We start from the raw sequence: 23,581 nt of genomic DNA, 5'->3' as shown, positions 1-23,581 counted from the left end.
TTAAGTCTGTCTCTGCCTTATATGAATATTTAACCAATATAATGTATTTGAGCTTTTAACTGCATTGGATCCATTGTACACACTTTGGTTCTTTTTCTATTTCCAGTAAAGGTTTTGGACCAACAGTGAAAATAACTTTCAGTGCTTCTCTCTTTCCTGTACAGTAGATCAGCCCTTGCTACTCTCATTCTCATTTCCCCGTTCCAGCACGCACGCACGCACGCACGCACGCACGCACGCACGCACGCACGCACGCACGCACGCACGCACGCACGCACGCACGCACGCACGCACGCACACAACCTCCATCACCATTTCCCACCCAGCCATCATGCCTTTCTCCCGTTATCTCTCTCTCCCATTGATCTGCACGTTCAAGTGGGCTATGCTTGTTCAAAAACATTTACATGATAATGGCCCATTTGTTTAATCATAGCACAAAATGTCTCTCGCTCATGAGCCGTAAATTGAATGTAACACAAGAGGAGCCGTAATTATGGTGATCAACGGTACTGATAATGTGCCCACTCCCCACCCCCAATCTATGCCCTTTCCCAATCTTGGATTCTCTCCCACTTGTGTCTCCAGCTACATCTACAAGGCCCAAGTGTGTAGTAAATGTGCCGTGAAATTAATGGCATTAATAGTAATCGCATGTGTCCCTAATAATTTAGAGAAAAACGCACATTCTCCGTTATTTGGTGCAGAACCGAACTGTAAAAACAGAAATTGTAGAACAATGCTCCAAAAATATTTATTAGCGACAAAACGGCAGTAATACGACATTTCAACCGAGGGGTCTTTAACAAGTAAAAATCAGGGGTGGTTTCAAGAATTATACATGATTATTCTTTTATAAATATATGCATGATTTCATAACATCTTCAGGGGCAGTACAAAGATGTATACATTATTCTTTAAAAAAAACCATAGCAAACAAAGAATTTTTAATGCATTTTATAGAAAAGATTTATAAAATGTATAAACTAACTATAGGCTTTTACGTTAGTTTCCATGTGTGAGGGAGACTCAAATGGAATGAGGGTGGTGGCATGTGTGCCTACTGCTTGCCATACCCTGTCTTACTACTGATATGGACCTAAATGTAACACGGAATACATGTCACGTGTGTAAGTGACATGCTGGGGGTGCCATAAATAGTGCATATCTTTTGGTATCTGCCAGAGGCCTACCTAGCATAACAGTGTGAATTATTCATCGATCTCCTCTCTCTCGTGTCTTTGTCTTCCTGCAGTCCCCATAGACTCCACAGCAGGCATTAAGATGCTCTACGTGTTTGTGGATATCCAGATGGACAATGCACACTTCCTGGACACGGTCAAGTTCAACTTCCCCTCTGGACGCTCTCTGGCGCTTGTCAGCACGATTCAGTTTGTGGCTGCACTGCAGGTGAACAGGAACTTTTGTTTGTTTGTTTGTTTTTGTGTGTGCGTGTGTGTGTGTGTTTGTGTGGATGCGTGCGTGCGTGCATGCGAAAGAGAGAGAGGGAAAGATTTTCTTTGCACATATATGCCGTGCATACAAAGGTAGGCATATTCACTGTCTTTCTGTCACACATGCTCCCCAGGAGTCTTTTGTTCCTTCGTGAGCAGGCGCACGCTTCTTTGAGGTGCAGTTCAAGTGTGGGCTCGGGAAATGCAGTTATTTTGGATTTGAAAGGAGGCGTGAACTGGTGAAGCCTCTCGGTTCACGTGGTGCTCATCTCGTCTTTTTACATAAGCAGTAGCTGCAGCAGTAGCGATACAGGCGGGTGCATGCAGGCTGCTTCCCTCGCTGTAACCCTGCTGGTGCCACAGAGCCAGCCTTCTTTCTGCCACTCTGCTCCACTCATGTCGGACCAACAACACTAGCCTCACTAATGTAACCGCAGCATATTTTTACACACCGCTCCACATGCGTGTGTGTCATGTTCTGTATGGGAGAGTTGCATTATGTGTGTGCACTCAAGTGTGTAATGTATCAGTGTCTATATATGAGTTTTTGTGCACAGCACAGTGTTTGTGCCTGCCTCCCCCTCACTCTCATGCCTCATGGTGTGTAGGCTTGTGTAGGAGGGTGCTCAGTATGGGCAGGAGGTCGTAGCCTGGCTCACCCACAGTGTTCCTGGATTACTGTTATGGAACATATTCCCTGTTTTGCTTTACTGCCGCTAGGTGGCATAGTTGCTACATTATTCTTTTAGTTAGTACCTCCCTGTCTCGAGGGGGCGCTGTTTATTTTGCTGTGCTTCAGTCCATATAGTACAGGAAGTGATCCTGGTTCTCCCATATTCTACATAAGCAGCATGTTTCAGTGTTTGATGCAGTTTCATCTGTTTCAGTTTCACACTTTCCTATATTAAATCCAGTCCATGTACAACACTTCTGCCTGTTCAGGAGACTTATAGGAGAGAGTTTAGCTGGCCGTGAAGCCCAATTAGGACGCAGAGTCACGTTGGGTGTAACAGTACAATTACCTTTGAACTTTAAAGCGGTCAATTTATCACGCCGCTTCTGCTTGGAACTAAAACTACACAACCTCTGCTATCCTGATCCTCCCTGTCATTATTGCCCTTTGCGCTCACTCTCCTCTCACTTTGTTTGTTTTAATGATGTAGGTGTTTGGAAATAATATATTTTCAGTTTTTGAGGGGTGCTAGATCCTCCTATATACAGGTTTAATGTTTGTTTTTAGTTCAATGTTTGTTTTAAAAACACCATTGACAATGAAGGGAACATTTACATCTTGTCCCTAACACAAACATTAAATGCCATTAACTCTATATCTACCGCTAGCTGTTAGCATAAATCCCAGTTCCAGGGGCCAGCATACGCGTTCACTTTAAATAGTCGGAGCCCCCCACACACTCGCTACACACACTGTATCATTGGAACACGCACACACTATTTACCTCTCATCAGAATCTTCCACATGACGGCAGCGTCGCGGTACAAAATCCACCAAGGACAGCGATCCAAGAATCCGAGTTATGGCGGTTTGAAAATTCTCCTTTCAACTGCTTTGCAGTGCTGTGAATATATTTGCAATCCCATAGTTGGAATGGTGGGGCGTTGCTATAGGAACCGGACCAATGTTAAAGGCTTCCGTAGGCATCAACCATTATATAGACGGAGTATACGTTGGGGTACGTATATATACGGACTTGGGATATGACGCCACCTAGCGTCGACGTACGTACTGTATATATACGGACTCACCGTTTGTTTTACATCACCATTACATCACCTAATCATAGCAACATGAGTTAGACTTTAATATATTAGCGCCCCTCACTTCACACGGGTGTGATCTTTGTTTCAGAAACCCTCCGGGAGGGGTTGGAAGAGGGGACTTACCGAGAAATCGGCTACCTATTTCTGTTGCAGCTTATTGCATTTTTATTTATTTTTTCATATTTCTGTTCTGACTTAGTCTTTGTACATTATTATATTTTTATCCAGACTGTTAAGGAAGCAAGGAGAAGCTCGAATTTCACTGCTTGCATTGCTGCTACCAGCTGTATGATATGTGTTAAGGGTGATGCATGTTACAGTAAAATAGCTTGAACTTTGTTCCCTCCCTCTTTGTTTCTTTGTCTTGTAGCCCACCCAGACTGTAGCCATTAATACGGTGTAGCCCATTGCCACTCCTGCCTTCCTCACCTTTGCTTTCACTCTCTGTCGCTGTCATTTCTCTCCCTGATGCAGGCGGTGAGTGCACCACTGAAATCGGAGTATGAAGTGCTGGTGCCCCAATGTCGGCCTCTGTCACCAGGAGAGATCTTGGGCTGCACCTCGCCTCGCTTGGACCGCAATGTCGACGCCATTATGTGAGACGCGTTGCTTCCTCTTTCCTCCATGTCTCCCAGACACAACCCTGATCCCTGCCCCCAGCTCGTCACTTGGCTGCCCAACCAATAGACACTGTCTGAGTCAACAAGACATGTGCCGTAATTATGCATCCTTCCTTCCCCGCCGCCCTGGTCCCCTATGTGCCACCAAAAGTATTCAATGTGATGGATCAAACATTATCAGAGGCTGTCTCTCCACTCTCTAATGTTCAGCCAGAAACAACCACACGCTGCTTGGAGGACTATACTGCTAAAAATACATTCTTAACATGCACGCCTTTCAAATAGGCAGCCCCTACTGGTTTGAGCAGCAACACATTCACCTGCTCACAATATGCTGCGTTGTGATGATGACAGCAATGACATTGTGCAATCATTTTGTCAACCACGGTAGGCATATTATGTTGCGGAAATTCTCTTTTCATAATATATACGGTAGAAGGTTTAACATCAATATTGATCTGTGAAAGCACAGATTCGTGTTCACAGTGTCAGCAGGTAAGAGAACACATCTAGATATGATTATTCTCCATCTGTTAGTGTCAACCTGGAAATGCTCTGTTTCAGGGTGTAGTGGAGTATAAATAACATCCCAGGTATAGACGAATCCACGGAGGGTTGCCCTGTAGGCCATCTGCGCTTAATGAGAACCGCATAGCATTTTGTCATTAAATATGTATAGCCATGTGCATGCCCACAATAATTGTAATTATGAGTATAATATAGCTTATATTGTGGGGCCAGGCTACTAGATGTGAGGGCCGAAACACTAGTTTCTAGGAAAAGAAATAGCGTCTTTTTTAACAGTGGGCTGTCTTACATAACTTAAATTAGGGATAACACCACGCTGCAAAAAATGCAATATGCCCGAGTCATAATGACTCACTCGTGGTGGCTTTGAGCAGCAAAGACATTATGGGGAGTGAGGAATGGTATATTAGCCTTTGAGCCCCCTCTAATGTTCTGATATTTTGTAAAATGGGCTGATCTATCTCATTAGTATAATGAAGAGAAGTATCTCTAAAAGGCTCAATGTGAAAGCAGCTTTAAGAAAAGCTCAGTCACCATTTCTACCCATTGCAGCTCCTGTTATGAAACCTCTCTGGTACGGACTGCCCTGGTACCGGGAACAATAAAGAGCAGAATAGAAGGTCGGGCTGTTGCATAATGCAGACCCATATAGCGCATTTGCTATTATAGCTAAAGCACTCAACACTTTTACTAAGGATAATAGAATATGGATGAAATACGAAAGACTATGATGGGAGACAGACGCCATCCTGTTGAAGCTGCAGAATACTAGAGGAAGGTATGAAGACGAGCCGTAGGATTATTGTAGGGAACGTGATTATGTGAAGGCCTTGGATGTTGCAAAGCAAAGTGGGACGGCACAAAGGGGGCTTCAGTCAGATTTAATTTGCACCGCTGCTCAATGTTCTTATCCTGCACGGCACAGACATAGCATAGCATAGCATAGCATGAGCGCACGCACACACACACACACACACACACACACACACACAGCTAGAGTGTTACGCATGCTTGCACAAACACACTTAAAAAGGGTGACTTTAAGGGTGAGCAGAGCCTCCTTGGGAGCTCATATGAAATCCCACCCACAGCCTGTTTCAGTGGCTTGGCTAAATATTGGCCAATTAGTGGGTGTAATTGTCTGTCCTCTCCCTTTTGTCTAGCAAGATGTTCCCAAGCCAATACCTGGGAGGGCTACGCATGTTGTGTGTGCTTGTGTGTAATCATACCTATATTACTTTCCTTATTATGCTTGCTTTTATATTGTGCTCTCCCCCCAGTGCAGCCCATGGGTTAATTGTAAGGGATTGGCTCCTGTGTAAACAGCATGCTGCGATCATTAGAGTCATGTTCCTGGACAGTAGGAATTGGTCAGAACCTCAACCTCTGCCTCAGGCCCTGTACCTGACACCCCTTTATTCCTCTGCTACGGGAGGGAGAGGGATAGAGATAAAAGGGAAGGGAGGATGTGTAGGAGGATAGACTGATAGCTATTGTGGTTACACAGCAAGTATGTTTGCCTGGAGGAAGTTGTTGCTCACCCCTCTCACATACTCTCACCTCGCTTGTTTACTCTATCTTCATTCGTCTGTGGGCGTAAGCATTTATGGTTCATGTGTTTTTCTTCATAGTTACTTGGGAGATGGACGGTTTCACCTAGAGTCAATCATGATTGCCAACCCAGATATACCTGCTTACAGGTAAAGTAACAGCAATGATCATTGTTATGAAACGGTCTCTGTGTTCTCTAAACTGTAATTTATTATCTCTTGACATGACATGTTTTATCGTGATCTTGGTCAGTAGCTGTGCAACCTCCAACAGTTATCAACAACACTTTGGGAATTTTATTTGATCATTCTAGACTCACGGAATTAGGAAATAACAGACAAAACATAATGAGAGAGGATTTGAAACTTAAGTCAATACAGTTATTGTGGAAAGGGTCTCTAGAAGTATATGAATGCACTGCCCACAAGAGGGTTTGTTTTTCCTGAGACTTTTTGGTACCCAAAAGGAAATTAAGTTTTTGCTTTAAATAGACTTGCGCACTGTCATGCATATCATCACAGGCTCCTCATAAACAAGATGCTAATCTCAAGTGAGTCTCTTGTAGTGAAGAATAAAAGATTAGATAGTCAAAGATGCTTCTCTTTTCTCTGAGATACAGTAGCTGCTGTCATACTTGATGGACCTTCATGATTGGATTTTCTCATCCTTTCTTGTGATTCTGTCCTCAGGATAGATAGATAAAGATATCTTTGTTAACAATCCATTATATTTGTGTGTGTGTGTGTGTGTGTGTGTGTGTGTGTGTGTGTGTGTGTGTGTGTGTGTGTGTGTGTGTGTGTGTGTGTGTGTGTGTGTGTGTGTGTGTGTGTGTGTGTGTGTGTGTGTGTGTGTGTGTGTGTGTGTGTGTGTGTGTGTGTGTGTGTGTGTGTGTGTGTGTGTGTGTGTGTGTGTGTGTGTGTGTGTGTGTGTGTGTGTGCGTGCGTGCGTGCGTGCGTGCGTGCGTGCGTGCGTGCGTGCGTGCGTGCGTGCGTGCGTGCGTGCGTGCGTGCGTGCGTGCGTGCGTGCGTGCGTGCGTGCGTGCGTGCGTGCGTGCGTGCGTGCGTGCGTGCGTGCGTGCGTGCGTGCGTGCGTGCGTGCGTGCGTGCGTGCGTGCGTGCGTGCGTGCGTGCGTGCGTGCGTGCGTGCGTGCGTGCGTGCGTGCGTGCGTGCGTGCGTGCGTGCGTGCGTGCGTGCGTGCGTGCGTGCGTGCGTGCGTGCGTGCGTGTGTGTGCGCGCGCGCGCGTGTGTGTGTGCGTGCAGATATGACCCATACAGTAAGATCTTCACCAGGGAGTATTATGATCACGAGGCCATGCGTGCTTTGAGGTTCCAGGCTATCGACAAGGCACGCTCAGCCCAGAAATGGGGCCTCATCATGGGTACATTGGGCCGGCAGGGAAGCCCCAAAGTCTTGGAGGTAAGAGCATATTGTACTCTGTTACCACCTGTTACAGAAGCAGTGAGTGCATTCTCGGGCAGCGGCGATCCCACAGCGCTGGGGGGTTATTATTATGACACTCCACCGCCGTTCCGTGCCACGGCAGAGTCTGTCCGTCCAGTGGCTGCCGGTCCAGACGCAGCAACTGCCGATAACGGCCTCGGCAGTGTACCGACACATGCGTGTTTGGTTAAAACTAATTTGTGGCTCCTGTCTCCCGACATGCGCTACAGGTTAAAAATCACCCGTGGCTTAACTGTGAGGTTAGGTTAGGGCATGGGGTAGGGTGTCGTCGGACTAATGCAGAAACACTGCTGCGGCTACTATCGGCAGTTGGCGGCGACGCCAGAACTGACGCCGGTGCCGGAAAATGCACTCGCTCTCTCTCACCTGTTACCTATCCACATTGTGCCTTGTGGCACAGGAGGCCTTCACAGAGCGATTTCCACTTTTCACGGTCAGCTGCTGCAGTCCTCACTTCAGACCATAATTTAAATCCTGCTTCTTGTCTTTCTTTCTCAACGGTACGCCTCCAGGTGGTCTTTGGTCTTCCTTTTCTTCGTTTCCATTCTGGTGCCCAAGTCTTTGCTATGTTGCAGTCATTGTTGTGGTCCTGTCTTAGTATGTGTGCAACCATATTCCTTCTATGCAGCTTCACTTCATCTCAGCTCTTTCTAGTATGCCTTTAGTACTGACATGATCTTGACAATGTATACGGAGTATTCTTCGTAGGCATCTGTTATGGAACACATCAACTGCCTTGTTGTCTCCTGTTCATTTTCCACGTTTCACATCCTTATAGCAATACTGGCATCACTAGCGTCTTGTACAATTTACAATTTAGGCATTTAGCAGAAACAGGAACAATACAAGGTAATACATCAAATATATAGAAATAGTCATCAAAAATCATAAGCAAGCTAAGAACCTAATATCTGTCTAACAGTGGATTATCTGTACAGTGAAGCTATGAGTATACATTATAGAGTGCTATGTGCTCCGTCTACATACAATGCTATGTTAATTTATAAATCTAATAAAATGCTAAATAATAAATCAAAATTACATACATTTAGCCTTTGCATACACCTGTAAGGTAAGGTTGTCGTGGCTAGTGCAAGTGCTACGGGCCAAGATGGAGTCTGAAGAGGTGAGTTTTCAGACTACGGCGGAAGATTGGGAGTGAGTCTGCAGTTCTGATTGCAATGGGAAGTTCATTCCATAGCAAGTACAGTTTTAGCTGTTGGAGCTCCGGGTCTTTTTAAGTCTGATGAATGCACCTCTTGCTTTTGGCAATCTATTCTTCAGGTCCTTCATGCCACCTCCCTCTTTATAAACTGTGGCTCCCGAGTAAGGGAACTGCTCTACCTCTTCAAGATCTTGTCCATTAATCTGAATTTATTGTTCTCAACTTTGTGTGTGTGTGTGTGTGTGTGTGTGTGTGTGTGTGTGTGTGTGTGCGTGTGCGTGTGCGTGCGCACGCGGAGAATCTAGACGGCTCAGCCCCTACATTGCCACTGTGTAAAAGATTGTGGGATTTTAGCTATGATTGTTTTGGTATTTCCATTAATTTGAATTAAAAAAATCTAATTGAATATTGGCAGACACAAACTAACAAAACAAATTGGAAATGTAGAAAATGCGACTGCGCACTTTTTGTTTCTTTCCTTCCAGCAATTAAACTCAGACAATGAACACATGCATAATTTTCATTCTTTGTTTAGAAGTGATCACATTTACAATAATAGAATAGACCCATGGATTGCACTATAATGACTACTATCAATATTTCAAATGCGTTTTTCTTACATGTTGCAGTGCATCAAACACATGTCTGGAATGTAGACAATAAGCCTATCCTCATTCAAACCATCTCCATGTGTCCTCGGGGCACTTATGCAATCATTTGTAATATCCGTCTCTCCCTGTCAGCTTCACTGACAAGCTGTATGGGTATGGTGAAATGTTCTTTATATATGACAAGCAATCTACCCGGCTGTGTGACCTTGTGATTGCACATTTGAATCTTGACGCCAAGAAATTGATAGAACGTTGTACCTTTGATCTAGCTGTCTGCCTTTTGATCTGGGTTATGAGACAATTTACCGTATAGATTAGTGTGTGTGTGTGTGTGCTGGCTATCATTAATAATGTGTTGAAAGTTTTAAAATACAGAAACAAGTCAAATTATATGGTTGCCGTTTGTCAAAAATAGGGCGTAATGGTCCTCCACCCATATACAGTATGCAAGCAAACTTCAAACTCATTCCAACCTGCCTTTCTTTCAAGGTATACTATAAATACTGGGAAAGCAGTCTTTCTTGCAGCTATAAACAGTTACTTGGTGAAACCGTGTTTTTATGCTTTAAATAACCCCTAGTATGTGTGTATTCCTGCCTACATGTGTGGCCCAGTGCCCACATACTGCAAGCGTTTGCATAACTAGGGGCTAGTCCACACAACGTACACGCATCCGTGCCGATCGATTGGCTAAGAATCATTTTCGAGTTAAAGCCACCTGAGACCTGTCCTGCAGCTGTGCTCCTACATGCCTCCAGCCTTCTCTTTGTTCTCTCTCTCCTCCATTTGATCTGCTCTCTTTATGTGTTTTCCTCTCATCATTTTCTTCCCCCATTTTGAGTGTAGTAGGTAGCCTCTTCTCATCCTGGCCTCATTACTTTGGAGAGGGGGCACTCAGCAACATCTGTGCGGCACCTCAGCGTGGCCTGTCAGAAGAGTGAGCTTTAGAGACGATATGAGCAGCTTTTCAGCTGTCAGTACCCATCTCCAAACCTGTACTGTGACAGTGCTCCTTCTGTTAAACACACAGATACACCCTGTGTATCTGCGCTTTGGCACACGGATGCACACGCACGCACGCACGCACGCACGCACGCACGCACGCACGCGCGCATGTACACACACACACACACACACACACACACACACATGCACACACAATTGAATATGAAGTTAGTGCTGGAAGTTAAAATATCATCCAGAGATGGAATACCCACAATTTTCCAGTCGATTTGGAGGGAAGGAGTTGGAGGGGGGAGGTTTGAGTGTATTGTACCACCAGATTTCCCATGGTGACGTGGTCAGATTAAGGAGTTTTACAGATGACCTCTCTAGCGGAGGGGACAGTGCTATCTCTGTCCAAGAGCATAGTTGTAGAAATGTTCTCCTGATGTCCCCGAGTACACTGGCTATCAGCAAAGGCTCTCGCCTTTATCTCACCAAAGGAGCCTTTCGAGGATAGTATCGCAAGCATAGGGCATTTTAACCCATTACAACTGGGAAAAGCATCTTTGTTATTTTAGATTTTACTAGCGTTGGCTATTCACAAATAGCAGATATACAAGCCCAGATATACTGTGAGCTTGTACATCTGCTATTTTTATTTATTTATTTTTTTAAATCTTGAAAAATTGAGAACTACTGATTTTCGAAGGCATTTGTAGAATCAGCCTCATGTCTTAATAATTGATTATTGTTGGTTAAGTTGAAGTCCAGAGGGGTGGATGTGTGTAGTATGCCCCCTTTCCATCAGACCAAGAAGTGCAGACACTTAAGTCTATTTTAATTAAAAAAATGTATTTATTCTTATCTCTCTCGTTACTCTTGTACCATACCTACTGCATACTGTGTTTCATGATTACTGCTGTTACTACTAGGACACCTGCATTTCTTGCCTGGGTCCTGACCATGGACTCTGCCCACACACTTCTGTCTAATAACAGGATACTGAATTTCCCCAAGGAGATCAATAAAGGCCTACCTACCTACCTACCTACAGTACAGTACATAGCCTCAACTGACTGTTGTTTCATCTTGTATCCCAGGTATCACCTCAGTCATACCTTCTCCACAACCAGCAAATCATGGAGTACAATTGCGAACAATTGAGCCTTGAATTTCCTCACCGATTTGACCTATTGATCATATTAGGCACGGGTGATGGGCTGGCAATTCTTATCCGCTTTTGCAAATGTCCTGTCTCTTGCAAGCTACTGGAATTAGCCATGCTAATGAGATTGTTAACTAAACCATGCTAGAGCAGAGAGCATTGAAGCACCTAATTAAGGACCCCCTACTGGAATGCTTGAGTGTGTGTAAGAGCACACATCATTATATGTACTGTATGTATGTGTGCAAATTTGCATGTGCGATATAAAACACAGGTTTGTGGAGTTTTGCCTTCATGCAGAATAAGGTTTGAGGCCTAGGAGAATGGCCTCTCTGCTGGCCCCCTGGTCTCACGTGGTCATTATTTGTTTTTTTCCTCTCCTCAGCACTTAGAGTCGAAGCTTGAGTCATCAGGCAGGTCCTTCACACGAGTGCTGCTGTCTGAAATTTTCCCCAGCAAGCTGGACTTGATGCCTGATGTGGATGCGTAAGTATAAAGCCACACTAACTTACATTCTTCACGCACGCACGCACTGGCCAGTGTTGTAGTCCTTCACATTGGACCATATTGCATTTGTGCGTTGGGTCATTAACATATGCACTGACTTTGACAAAATATGTATTTGAAATCCAACGGCTCAGTGCCATTGACTAAATATTCCGACATTTAAGAGTTTATATTTATTTAGTTAGATCGAGCTCTTCACCACTGTATGAATAGCTCTGGGTTGCTAGGCCATCGATAAAATTGGAAATGAACTGGAAGTACATTAATATCCACAATGTCACCAAATCATTATTCTGAAGAACTTGATGAAGCCCTGCATGGGCGAAACGTTGTTCACTTTTGGTTTAAAAAATGATAAAGACGGGGGAGCAGGATATCGTGTGCGACTGTGGACATTCCATTTTCTTCACCAATCATTATTCTCCCATTTTGCACATGTGCAGTGTAAACAGGAACTGCGATGGAGTGTTCCAGCAGAGGTGCTAGATAGAAAGCTCATAACTCTGAGATCCAGAACAGTTGAGAATTAAACAGCAGTCACCCTTCCCTTTTCAAATGTTTTATATCATCCACAGCACTTGAATGAACGGCATCCATGTTCCTTTGTCATTTCACAAAAATAAAAGTTTGACACATGTACTACTAAAGAACATGGAAAATCCACAAAAGAAAATATACAAAACTAGAAAAAGTGCCCTTCCGGGCACAGGTCTCCACCAGGAGGATAGGAGTGTGTGTGATGTTTGGCAAAATGTTTAGGAGGATTTTTTTTTCCTTCATTTTGTTAAGGAAATGCAGAGCCAGATCACTCATAGCATCTCTGAGGATAGAATTCTGGATGAGCAGGACATGTGCAGCATTTTGTACAAAACGGGCCACTCCTGAAAACTTTGGAAGGCAATCTTAGCCAATCAGGGTACAATCTGAGAAATCCAACAGACTCGTCTTGATCACATGACTACAGAGATCATGTGTACCGATTTGAGGCATTTTGTTCCAAAAATGTGTTTTGCAAAAATCAACCTGTTGGTGGCGCTATAACAGGCCAATGTGAAAAGGGTGCGATATATTCCTCAGCCTAGTAAGAAAATGTGTGAAAGATTTCACGTAAATTGCATGCTGCATTCATGATTTGAGGCTATTGTTCAAAACGGGGCAATCTTGCAAACTGTGAAAGCCAATTATAGGCAATTAGGATGGAATATGAAATATCAGACAGATCCGACTTGAGCACATGACCATAGAGATACTGTGTAACTATTTGTGAGATTTTTGGACAGAATCTGGAGGAGTAATATCAAAACATGTGTTTTACAAAAGTCGGCCTCCTGGTGGCGCTATAAAAGGCAGATGCGGAAAATGCAGGTCAAAGGTTTGTCTTTGACCTCTAGGGAGTGTGCATGCAACGTTTCACGCAGATCGGTGCAGTTTTAGGTAAAGAAAATGTGAAAAGCTGCCTCATGGTGGCGCTATAACAGGCCGTTCTGGAAAATGTGGGGCAGAGGTTCATCGTTGGCATCCAGGGAGTGTGTGTGCAAAGTTTGGCATCGACCGGGTTAACGGTGCCGGAGATTAGCTGTTCACAGACGGACGGAAGGACGGAAGGACGGACGGACACACACACGGACGGAGTGCAAAACATACTCTCTCCCCATGCCTTCGGCCTGGTGGAGACAAACATTAACATTTAGTAAATGTAGGCTACTTATCTTTCAGTCTGTTATAGGCTACACAACATTTTTTTCCACAGTTGTGAAATTTATATACTTTTTAAAATAAAAACAAAATCAACTTTGTACTAGGCCTATTCTCTTTTTGTGATATCCTTTTTATTATTATAGTTCAGGGTCAGCAACTCTCATGCACCTCTAGCACCTCTGCTGGAACACTCCATCATCGCAGTTCCTGTTTACACTGCACATGTGCAAACCTCGTGCAGGAGCCCTGGCCGCACCTCCGTGCTCTATCCTCTTTATTTGTCCTAGCACACAATCAGGACGTAGTGTCTCTGTCCTACTCCTTAATCCAGCCCACACCTGAACCAGTGTATCTATCATGATCAACAACATCAACACTGCAATCAACAGCATATGGAACTAATTCTATGAGCAACATTGCACATTTAATTGGAGACTCAGCGAGTAGACCATTTACAACTGGGAGCTGCCAAATAATAGCTTCATCATAAATCAAATTGGCATTGATGTCTCGTAAATTTATATAATTCTTGCCACACTAGCAGGAATAAACATTCTGCCCAATCAATACTAATGTAAGAGCCATGAATTGGTTTGGTTATGTTGATTATACATTGGTCAATGAAATGAGTAGGCTGTCACTGGTGTTGTGGATGATTGACGGGCATAGGGGCGCACCCAAGGTTACCTTTAACATCACCTGTTCACCTGCTGTGGGCACAGAGAGAGAGGGGGTGTGTGGGACGCCATACCTTTTGTTGACCGCTTTATACTGCTTTATTTTGCTTTCTTTTATTTACGTTGATCGCTGTGATTACTTTGATTTATGTTTGAGCACCCTTCGAGTCATTCATATTGCTTTAACAAACCCCTTAAACGCATTGTTTTGGATCCAGCGAATTCCTTTTGTTTGTGGAGCAGAGCGCGTCTGACAACCTGGCCCATCCCATCGCCTCTCAGTGACTTAGGTTATTTTCTCATGTAGTCGCTTTACAACTAATATTAAATGGGGTGCATACTTAGGTCTAACCAATGACTAGTCTAAACCAAATACTGTCTAAACTAAGTACTGCACCGATATTTAATACTAATACTGTAAGATGCTTATGACAAACTGGATTTTACTGATGTAGCATAGGCAAAGGAATGTTTACTGTTCATTACTTTACTCCATCAATAAAGCACAATAGGCCTATTTTACAAAATACATTAATATTGTACTTTATTTGCTTTATTATCCAAAAGATACGTTTACTGAACATGAGCTCACTCAATCCATTAATTTTACCTGTACATTATGAGTAAACTCACAAATCACTCACACACTGAGTTCCATTATCTAAATAAATGGTAAATGGTGCATTTATATAGCGCCTTTATCCAAGGCGCTTTACATAGATTGTGCATTACATTCACCCATTCACACACACATTCATACACCGATGGCAGCGGAAACCATGCAAGGCACCAACTAGCACATCAGGAACAACTAGAAAAAGTGCCCTTCTGGGCACAGGTCTCCACCAGGAGGATAGGACTGTGTGAGATGTTTGGCAAAATGTTTAGGATTAATATAAACATGTTTTTGAGGCATTTTGTTCCAAAAATGTGTTTTGCAAAAATCAACCTGTTGGTGGCGCTATAACAGGCCAATGTGAAAAGGGTGGGATATATTCCTCAGCCTAGTAAGAAAATGTGTGAAAGATCTCACGTAAATTGCATGCTGCGTTCATGATTTGAGGCTTTTGTTCAAAACGGGGCAATCTTGCAAACTGTGAAAGCTAATTATAGCCAATTAGGATGGAATATGAAATATCGGACAGATCCGACTTGAGCACATGACCATAGAGATAGTGTGTAACGATTTGTGAGATTTTTGGACAGAATCTGGAGGAGTAATATCAAAAAATGTGTTTTACAAAAGTCAGCCTCCTGGTGGCGCTATAAAAGGCAGATGCGGAAAATGCAGGTCAACGGTTTGTCCTTGGCCTCTAGGGAGTGTGCATGCAACGTTTCACGCAGATCGTGCAGTTTTAGGTAAAACATGTGAAAAGCTGCCTCATGGTGGCGCTATAACAGGCCGTTCTGGAAAATGCGGGGCAGAGGTTCATCGTTGGCATCCAGGGAGTGTGTGTGCAAAGTTTGGCATCGAGCGGGTTAACGGTGCCGGAGATTAGCTGGTAACGGACGGACGGAAGGACACACGGACGGACGGACACACACACACACGGACGGACACACACACGGACGGAGTGCAAAACATACTCTCTCCCCATGCCTTCGGCCTGGTGGAGACAAAAAACATACTCTCTCCCCATGCCTTCGGCCTGGTGGAGACAATTAGGGGTTCAGTGTCTTGCTCAAGTACACTTCGACAGTAACTCTGGGGGAGCCCGGGTTCGAACTGGCAACCTTACGGTTACCATCCAGGCACTCTACCCCTGAGCCACCGCCGCCCCCATTATCTCAGAGAAGCATGTAGATCTTTCCTTTACATTTCCTTTATGTTCATAGTTTTGAAGTTGAAACAATCTTTGCCAAGCAATTCTGTTCTCCTGCCAAAAGCTGTTATTAGAATCTTAAGCAAACTTCCAAAGTTTCTAAAGTGAATATCCGTTGCACAAGTTTGAGCTTCATACTTCAGTCAATGTGATTTATCTGACTGCCAGTCAGAAGAAAGGCAAAGAGGAGAATGTAGTGCAGCCATTACTCTGATAACACACATACAGTATTTTTACAATTTATTTCCAAAGAGAGAACTTTTTGGAAAGTGAATGCACTTGTGACAGCCATGTACAGTATATGATGTTTACATTATATTACATTATGGCTAGGGATGTCCCGATCAGGGTTTTTTTGCTCCCGATCCGTTTCCGATCATTTGATTTTGAGACATACCGATGCCGATCTTTCCCGATCCGATCTTTATATTTTTATGTAACACGTATGCCATATCACAATTGCATATCCTAATGTATGTCACTCTAGTCTAGTCTGTTGTGTTCCCTTTCAATTATTGAAAGGCAAAATGTGACTATACTTTTATTAGAATGACTGTCGATTGTGTTTTTTTTTCCTTTTTTCTATGAAGGCATGGGATCATAGCAAAAATAATGATTAATTAGAGTGATGGATACAGTTCTACAGCTTATAGAACTGAAGTCAAGTTAAAACTCTTAAAGAGTATCTCTCTCATTCAGAGAGCGTACTACATGCCATCATGCATAGCGGGGGTTTAATTTCCTTTGTTTTCATCATAGGTGTGACTAGTCTTTGTTTGATGATCTCTGTCTGGAACCAGAAGGAAAACTAGCAGCATAAACACAGCATAAACACATTTTTACAAAATCTCATTGCTTATACATCTTTCTTTGAGATTTACATTAGACAATTAAAAATCCGATCTTTTCTCCCTGATTCCGATCTTTTGAAAATCATGTGATCGGAGCCCATTTCCGATCACCCGATTCAATCGGGACAACCCTAATTATGGCCAATTAATTTAACGTATGGTCAGAAAATTTGAATTTCCTGGCTGTCATGTTGGCCAGCCAGAAAAATAGTGGAAACCCTGCATAGGCTCCTGTAATCAATTTGCCAAATTGTGGTCACTGTGGTAGAAACCGCACACACTAAATCTATACGTGTGTGTGCGTGAGTGTGCATGCGTGCCGGTGTATCTGTCCTTCGAAGTTCTTGTGAACCACCCAAACGATCAAAATGTGCCGTACATGCCGCCAGAGTGTGGTGCCTGGAATGCAGTCTGCCGGATATGTGAACTAGAACTAGAACTAGAACTGCCAATCCAACCATATGCCCATATATGATATAGACATATGGAGATCTGGTTGTCCAGAAGCGCATGTCCAACCGACATGCCATTTATACAGTATTGGCATAATGCTCATATAATGGCGGGCAGTATATTATACTGATATAGGGGCATATAATAAAAGGTGTGTGTGTGTGTGTGTGTGTGTGTGTGTGTGTGTGTGTGTGTGTGTGTGTGTGTGTGTGTGTGTGTGTGTGTGTGTGTGTGTGTGTGTGTGTGTGTGTGTGTGTGTGTGTGTGTGTGTGTGTGTGTGTGTGTGTGTGTGTGTGTGTGTGTGTGTGTGCCTAAGCTAAGACGAAGAATGATGAATCAGTCTATGCTCATGGAAAGCATTTTTAATCGTAAGCCCGTTTCATGATTGAGGCCCAATCAATGTCTTTCTCAAATTCTACTATACTTGTAGGTACCTTTAGCTATCAGTCACAAGTATAGCAATACAAGTACTCTCTCACACACACAAACACAGGCACATGAAGTCCTTGCGCTCCCTCACATTGGCCTCTCCCGTAGGATAATGCGTGGTTTGATGTGTGAGTGAACGAGTGGGTGAGAGAAGGACAGATAGAAGGTCTGTCAGATTAGGAGAGTGGGCTATAGGTTGGAGCAGTGTTACTTGAGGCGGCTGTTTTGATACGTTAGTAAAATGCCATGAGTGACAGGCGTGACTACCATAAACCATTGTACATTCTACAGAAGAGAGCAGTATGAATCATGCACAAATTCCATTTTAGTGTTGAAACACGAAGAGATTGTGAAGCGACAGACGTTATTGATTATGTTTAGAGCAAAAAGGAAAACCCTGCCGTAGTGGGGATAGTAGGAGGAGGAAATATAATTTTAAAAATCAGTTTGCACGGACCACTCAGTCCTTCAGTAACAGGAATCAGAATGTGGAATTATCTGCATCTTCATCAGAGTCTGATGCATAAATGGACCAGATTGCATCCATGTGCACCATAGCTTGTGTTATTTGTAGAGAAAAATAATAATGTGTTAAAAACTGTTTGGGCTTCAGAATACAGGAGACATACAGTATCAACATTGCTAATGGGGCTAATTGAGCATTCATTAATATGTAATAGTAGTAATTTGGTAATTAGTTTTCCTTCCATGTATTCACAGTACAGCTTTCCACACCTTACAATCTCCTGGGGCTGCCACAAAACGAGCAGCACTAGTGGAATTTGGAGATGTGATTCAATTCTTAAAACTATATTTACTCTATTCTCTGAAATCACAGCCAGATACTTTTCAGCAAGTGCAATGTGCTTGTTCTGGAAATGTCATTGACGTTCTCAAGAGCATAGAGTTACACACGTGTCTTCTTAACTGGCTTCGGGAAACACTACTTGACGGCTTCTGGAAGAAGTAACTTAGAAGTAAACTTGTTTCCCGAAAGCCTTCTTAGCCTACGCAGTACTGTCCTGCACAGCACTTTGAAAGTGGAACCTGTAGCGCCCTTAACACCCTTCGTAGTGAGAAGATAAACCCAGATATATAGCTTACAACGCTTAACGTGCCACGCATACCCCAAAAAACAGACATACAAACCATCAACGCACTACGCCATGGCGTGTTGACAGGCTATAGATCTGTTTTTTGGGCACCCGCTATTTTGGCATTTTTGGGGGCTAAAAGTGCCCTTTTAGGGAATTTCAGCCCCTGCCTCTCTAACATTCTCTGCACGTGCCTGTGCTGAGCTTAACTTGTTTGTTTCATTTCATAGTTTTTATATTTAAACACAGTGACGGCAGTTGTTGTCCTCGCCATGTTTACGCACAGACAGACAGATAGATAGCTAGAATGAGAAGTGTGGTTTCATATCAACGGTCCATTGTGTGACCTGCTAATATTGTAAGTGGGCCGGTGGCATAGCCTCAGATGTTCTGGACTCCTGAAGCAGTCAAAATACAACCTTTGGATAATGGTTGAATTCAATTACAGAGGTGAGGTGACATCTGCAAGGTAAATGTATATGAAAACACTAAAGTCCCCATTTTGCAAGTAAAACACTAGCATGACTGAGAGGTCATTTTGACCGTTTTTTAAAGATTTTGAAGTTAATTATCTTTGCCCATGAAGCTTTCAGAAGGTTCCCCTTCCATGACCATCATCATCCATCATCTCAGAAATCTTTGACATCTGAAACATTTTCTAAATTTAAGCACATTGATTTTACTTCAGTCATGCTAGTGTTGAATAGAATAACATTCGATTGTGGGTTAATAAATAGGCCTACATATAAAAGAGGTTAGAATCGGTCTGGTCTCAGTTACAACTAGTCCAACTCACTGTTGTAACGGTCCCTCTCTCAATACAAACTGATGGTCACTCATGTTCTCCACATGAGAACATGAGAATAACTGGTCTGTTGAGTAGAGCAAGCATTCTTTCATATAAAGAGAGACCACCTACAGTCCTACACACTATACAACAAGTGAGTTGATAGTTCATATTTTGGGTGTAAAGAGTTTTCCCACGTTAGTAATCTAGAATAAGGAATTCTGATGACATACAGCAAGCTTTGGTCCCATGGAAGTCTGCATCTGAGCAGACTTGAGAAAGTGCAGCACTGCAAAATTCACAGACAAACAAAAGATTACTGAATCAGACTACTAACGTGAAAATTGGAAATTAAATTGTGCATTTCCAGTCAGTCAATCAGTCAGTCAGTCACACCCCATATATGGTCATGCCTTGTGACATCACGTGATGTCATCAATAGTAAGCCCATATATGGAGATCCCTGATGTCATCAATATTGGCCAGCAACTCTAAATCTCACCTCAAACCTCAAACCTTTAGATCTCCATATATGGAGCTGACCTGTTTGACATTCAATATGTTGATCGTTCCCCATCCATCCTTCCTCTTCGATGTCTCCCTTTTGACTGATACCTGTCCATTTAAACTCTAGAGTTTAAAAGCAATCGGTTGAAATAGGCTATCCAGCCATGCTGAAATGAGCATTATTACAGCATACCTAGCCATTAATAGAAGATTTGAGAACGGATGAATAAATATCAGTTGTGCTGATTAGTGATTAGACAGAGGTATACACTCCTGTATTTTCACATCAGCTCTTATGGTGGCACCTCAGAGCCAAATATTTTCTGAGGTGGCTTAGATCTCCATATATGGAGCTAACCTGTTCTGACATTCCATATGTTGATCTGACCTCATCAAACCCTGTACACTCAAGACACACTCCATATATGGCCAGTACAGAATTCATTCCATATGCTGATCTGACCCCCCCATGCCAAAGCGCCACACTCACCCAGCAGTCTGCTGTCACCCAGGCGGATGCATGCATGCAAGAAGCAACCTCGCCCTAAAGGACGAGGTCGCTTCTCGCCCTCAGGCGTCTTACTGGTATTAATTCAAAGAAGAATTATACTGTATAATGCTGTCTCATGGTGCCCTATCCCCAGAACATGTTATTCTTTTATCTCGTGTATTTGCAGGATGCTAGCTGTCTTGTCTATAATAGTACAGTATGTGCGTATGTGTGTGTGCGTGTGGGAGCTAAACTTGCCGTTGAACGCCAACATTCTTGTCTTACAGATTGTTTTGGGAAAGGTATTGAAAATACACATACATTTAATTGATTATGTTAATTAAAAACATACAAAGTATGTCATGATGTGTTGTTAGCTTATAGATCTGTTCTTTTTACCACATAAATCATGTGACAGCAGCAGTATGCAGTATTCTAGTTTGCAGTTTGTTTATCTGCAGAAATGCATGGGAATTGTGTTTTCAATAATGACTTACAAATGTCAATTATAATTAAAGCTGCAAGCAGCGATGCAAGTTACAGGCAAATATCGACCAATCAGAACTGGGAGCAGAGCTAAGCAATACTACTGAATGACAAGGATTTTCAACTGAGTCCAGTAGTGAGGTGACTCCTGACTGTATGACAAACTGTTCAAAGGTTATGGCAAATGATAGAAACTGTAACATATTGACCAAACAGAAGAGGGGACTAAGTTAAGTTACACCAATGAAGGTTAAGGACTCTGAAACAAGTTCAATGACACCACTCACAAGACTGTATGACAAATCATTGAAAAGTTAGAGAAAAAAATAGGAACTATCAAATGTCAACCAATCAGCTGCTATTTTCACATTTTACGAAAACTCACGATTTATAACTTTTCATCGTTAAGGTCTTTTGTGTATGCTGAGCGAGTTTTATGGGGAACGGACCATCCTGCTAGGAGGAGTTCGTTAAAGTGTGACCCGTGGAAATGGCATAAATTGCGCCAAAACGCCACAATAAATTAAAAATGGCCGACTTCCTGTTCGTTTATGGCGTTTAGGGACATGATACAGGTGTGTACCAATTTGAATACCGTCTTGTGGGGCTTCAAGTACAACGTTTTGTAGGGTGTGCTATTGAGCCATTAGGACACGCCCCTTTTTGAGACAATTAAAATACGTAATTTTTCGCCACTCCCACTTGTGTGTGTGCAAAGTTTCGCAACTTTTCGAGTATGTTCAAAAATGCAATTCATTCGGGGGAATAAGAAAGAAAGAAAGAATAATAGCTAGATAAAGTGCCACAAGGGGCACAGGTCTCCACCAGGGCAGGGCAGGTCAGGTTGTGGCCTCCTGGTGGCGCTATAATAGGCCAATGTGAAAACGGTGGCATTTCATCTTACACCTTGGATGTCAATTGGATGATTTGAAGCATTTTGTTCCAAAAATGTGTTTTGCAAAAGTCCACCTGTTGGTGGCACTATAACAGGCCAATGTGAAAAGGGTGGCATATATTCCTGGATGCAGGCTATGCACCAAAACGTTTGATATTGGCAACATGGGGGGAAGCAACTCTGGTCAGCCAATGCCAAAGGCAAAATCATCATGCAGTTATCAACTGTAGTGATGTGGACACTTAATTAAAACAATGGACTTACATTATTCATAGGTCTGTTTCCCAACAGCAGAATAGCCACACCTGTCCATTCGTACACTGTGATTTGCAGGATATGACTAAGTGAGCACTGTCTTGAAGTGATTGCTGGGCTCGATCTGGGCTTGTTTCATTGTTCCATTGATAAACGAGAGCCACTGTGTAGTGTGTATTCATTTGCTTGACTGAAGATCTGAAAACGCAAAATGGCAGGAATAGATATCCTACAGAGGGAATTGCATCATGATCCACAGAAAGTAAATAAAGCAGCCTGTTGTAGCACCACCGTGAGGTCTTTCTATTTGAAAGATTGGGGGTGGAGGCTGCTCCTTGGCCTACTGGGAGTGCCTGCGTGCAATGTTTCATGCTCATCTATAAAGATTTGGGATGGGGGGGTAAGTGTATACGGCATGTAGGCTCTTAGTTCATGGGACTCAGGGCAATGCAAATTAGAACTGATACGAAAATATGCTCTCCGAAAGTTATGGAACATTTTGGTAGAAATGTATGTGAACTCCGAAAGAACTACCTCCACTAATCATCTTCCGCATAATATGTTTTATACTTGAAATATTTAACTTAATTAATTTTATAATGGACCATGCTGTTCCCCATGTGGAGATCCACAAATATTGTCTGTATAGCGTGGCTCTGCAGGAGGCTAGCTATCTATCATCTTATCTTATCTGTCCAGAGATTGCACAATGCCAGTAGGCTCCATAAGTACCTTCACAAAACAAATTCAGATATGTTTTATGCTTTTTAATATATTAGATATACAGTAGGTTGCAACAGGGAGAGTGATGGGGGGGGGGGGGGGGGGGGGTGGCACACAGCAAAGGTCGTCGGGATTGGGACTCAAACACCTAGGCTGGATTACCAGCTTGGGTATCTAGGTGCCGAGACGGTTACGCCAGCCGCCCAGGCCGTCAATGGGCTCTGATCGTGCTGAAACCTTCCAAACCTTTCAAATGACTGATTTCACAGCTTAGTCATAGTTATATATTGTTCTTTTTTCCCCCCGAGTAAGTAATTTCCATAATTGACCATTTTAGGATATATGCCCCCCACCCAAAGGACAATTTATCTTGATAATACTGTAGCTGCATTTTAATTTGCAAGAGGGTATATCCTGCTGACTCATGGAATGTGGGGGTTGTTGTGATTCTACAGTATATTATGAGGACTGTGTGGCAGGGTTCTGTTCGAAATTAATCAGGTGGAGGTACAAGGATAGCAGACAGCCAGTGACCTTAAGACCCTGGTCCTTCATAAGCTATACTTAGTCATGACTCTTGACAAGGGTCCATTCACAGTGAGACTGCACAGCTGTAGATAGTTGTT

General features: G+C 43.1%; 1 protein-coding gene across 1 annotated transcript in view; it reads left to right on the top strand.

Annotated features, from left to right (window-relative positions):
* The window catches only part of dph1 (diphthamide biosynthesis 1), a 78,555-nt gene that overhangs the window by 41,251 nt on the left and 13,723 nt on the right, over positions 1–23,581 (top strand). The window contains exons 5-9 of the mRNA XM_079513517.1: positions 1,256–1,410; positions 3,708–3,829; positions 6,013–6,081; positions 7,193–7,349; positions 11,666–11,766. Coding sequence (XP_079369643.1) covers positions 1,256–1,410; positions 3,708–3,829; positions 6,013–6,081; positions 7,193–7,349; positions 11,666–11,766 — 604 coding nt within the window. The remainder of the gene's footprint in view (positions 1–1,255; positions 1,411–3,707; positions 3,830–6,012; positions 6,082–7,192; positions 7,350–11,665; positions 11,767–23,581) is intronic.

The sequence above is a fragment of the Electrona antarctica genome (assembly GCF_951216825.1).
Source record: "Electrona antarctica genome assembly, chromosome: 11".
Lineage (NCBI taxonomy): Eukaryota > Metazoa > Chordata > Actinopteri > Myctophiformes > Myctophidae > Electrona > Electrona antarctica.
Note: the sequence above shows the minus strand (reverse complement) of the source record. Positions and strands in the feature narration are given on the sequence as shown.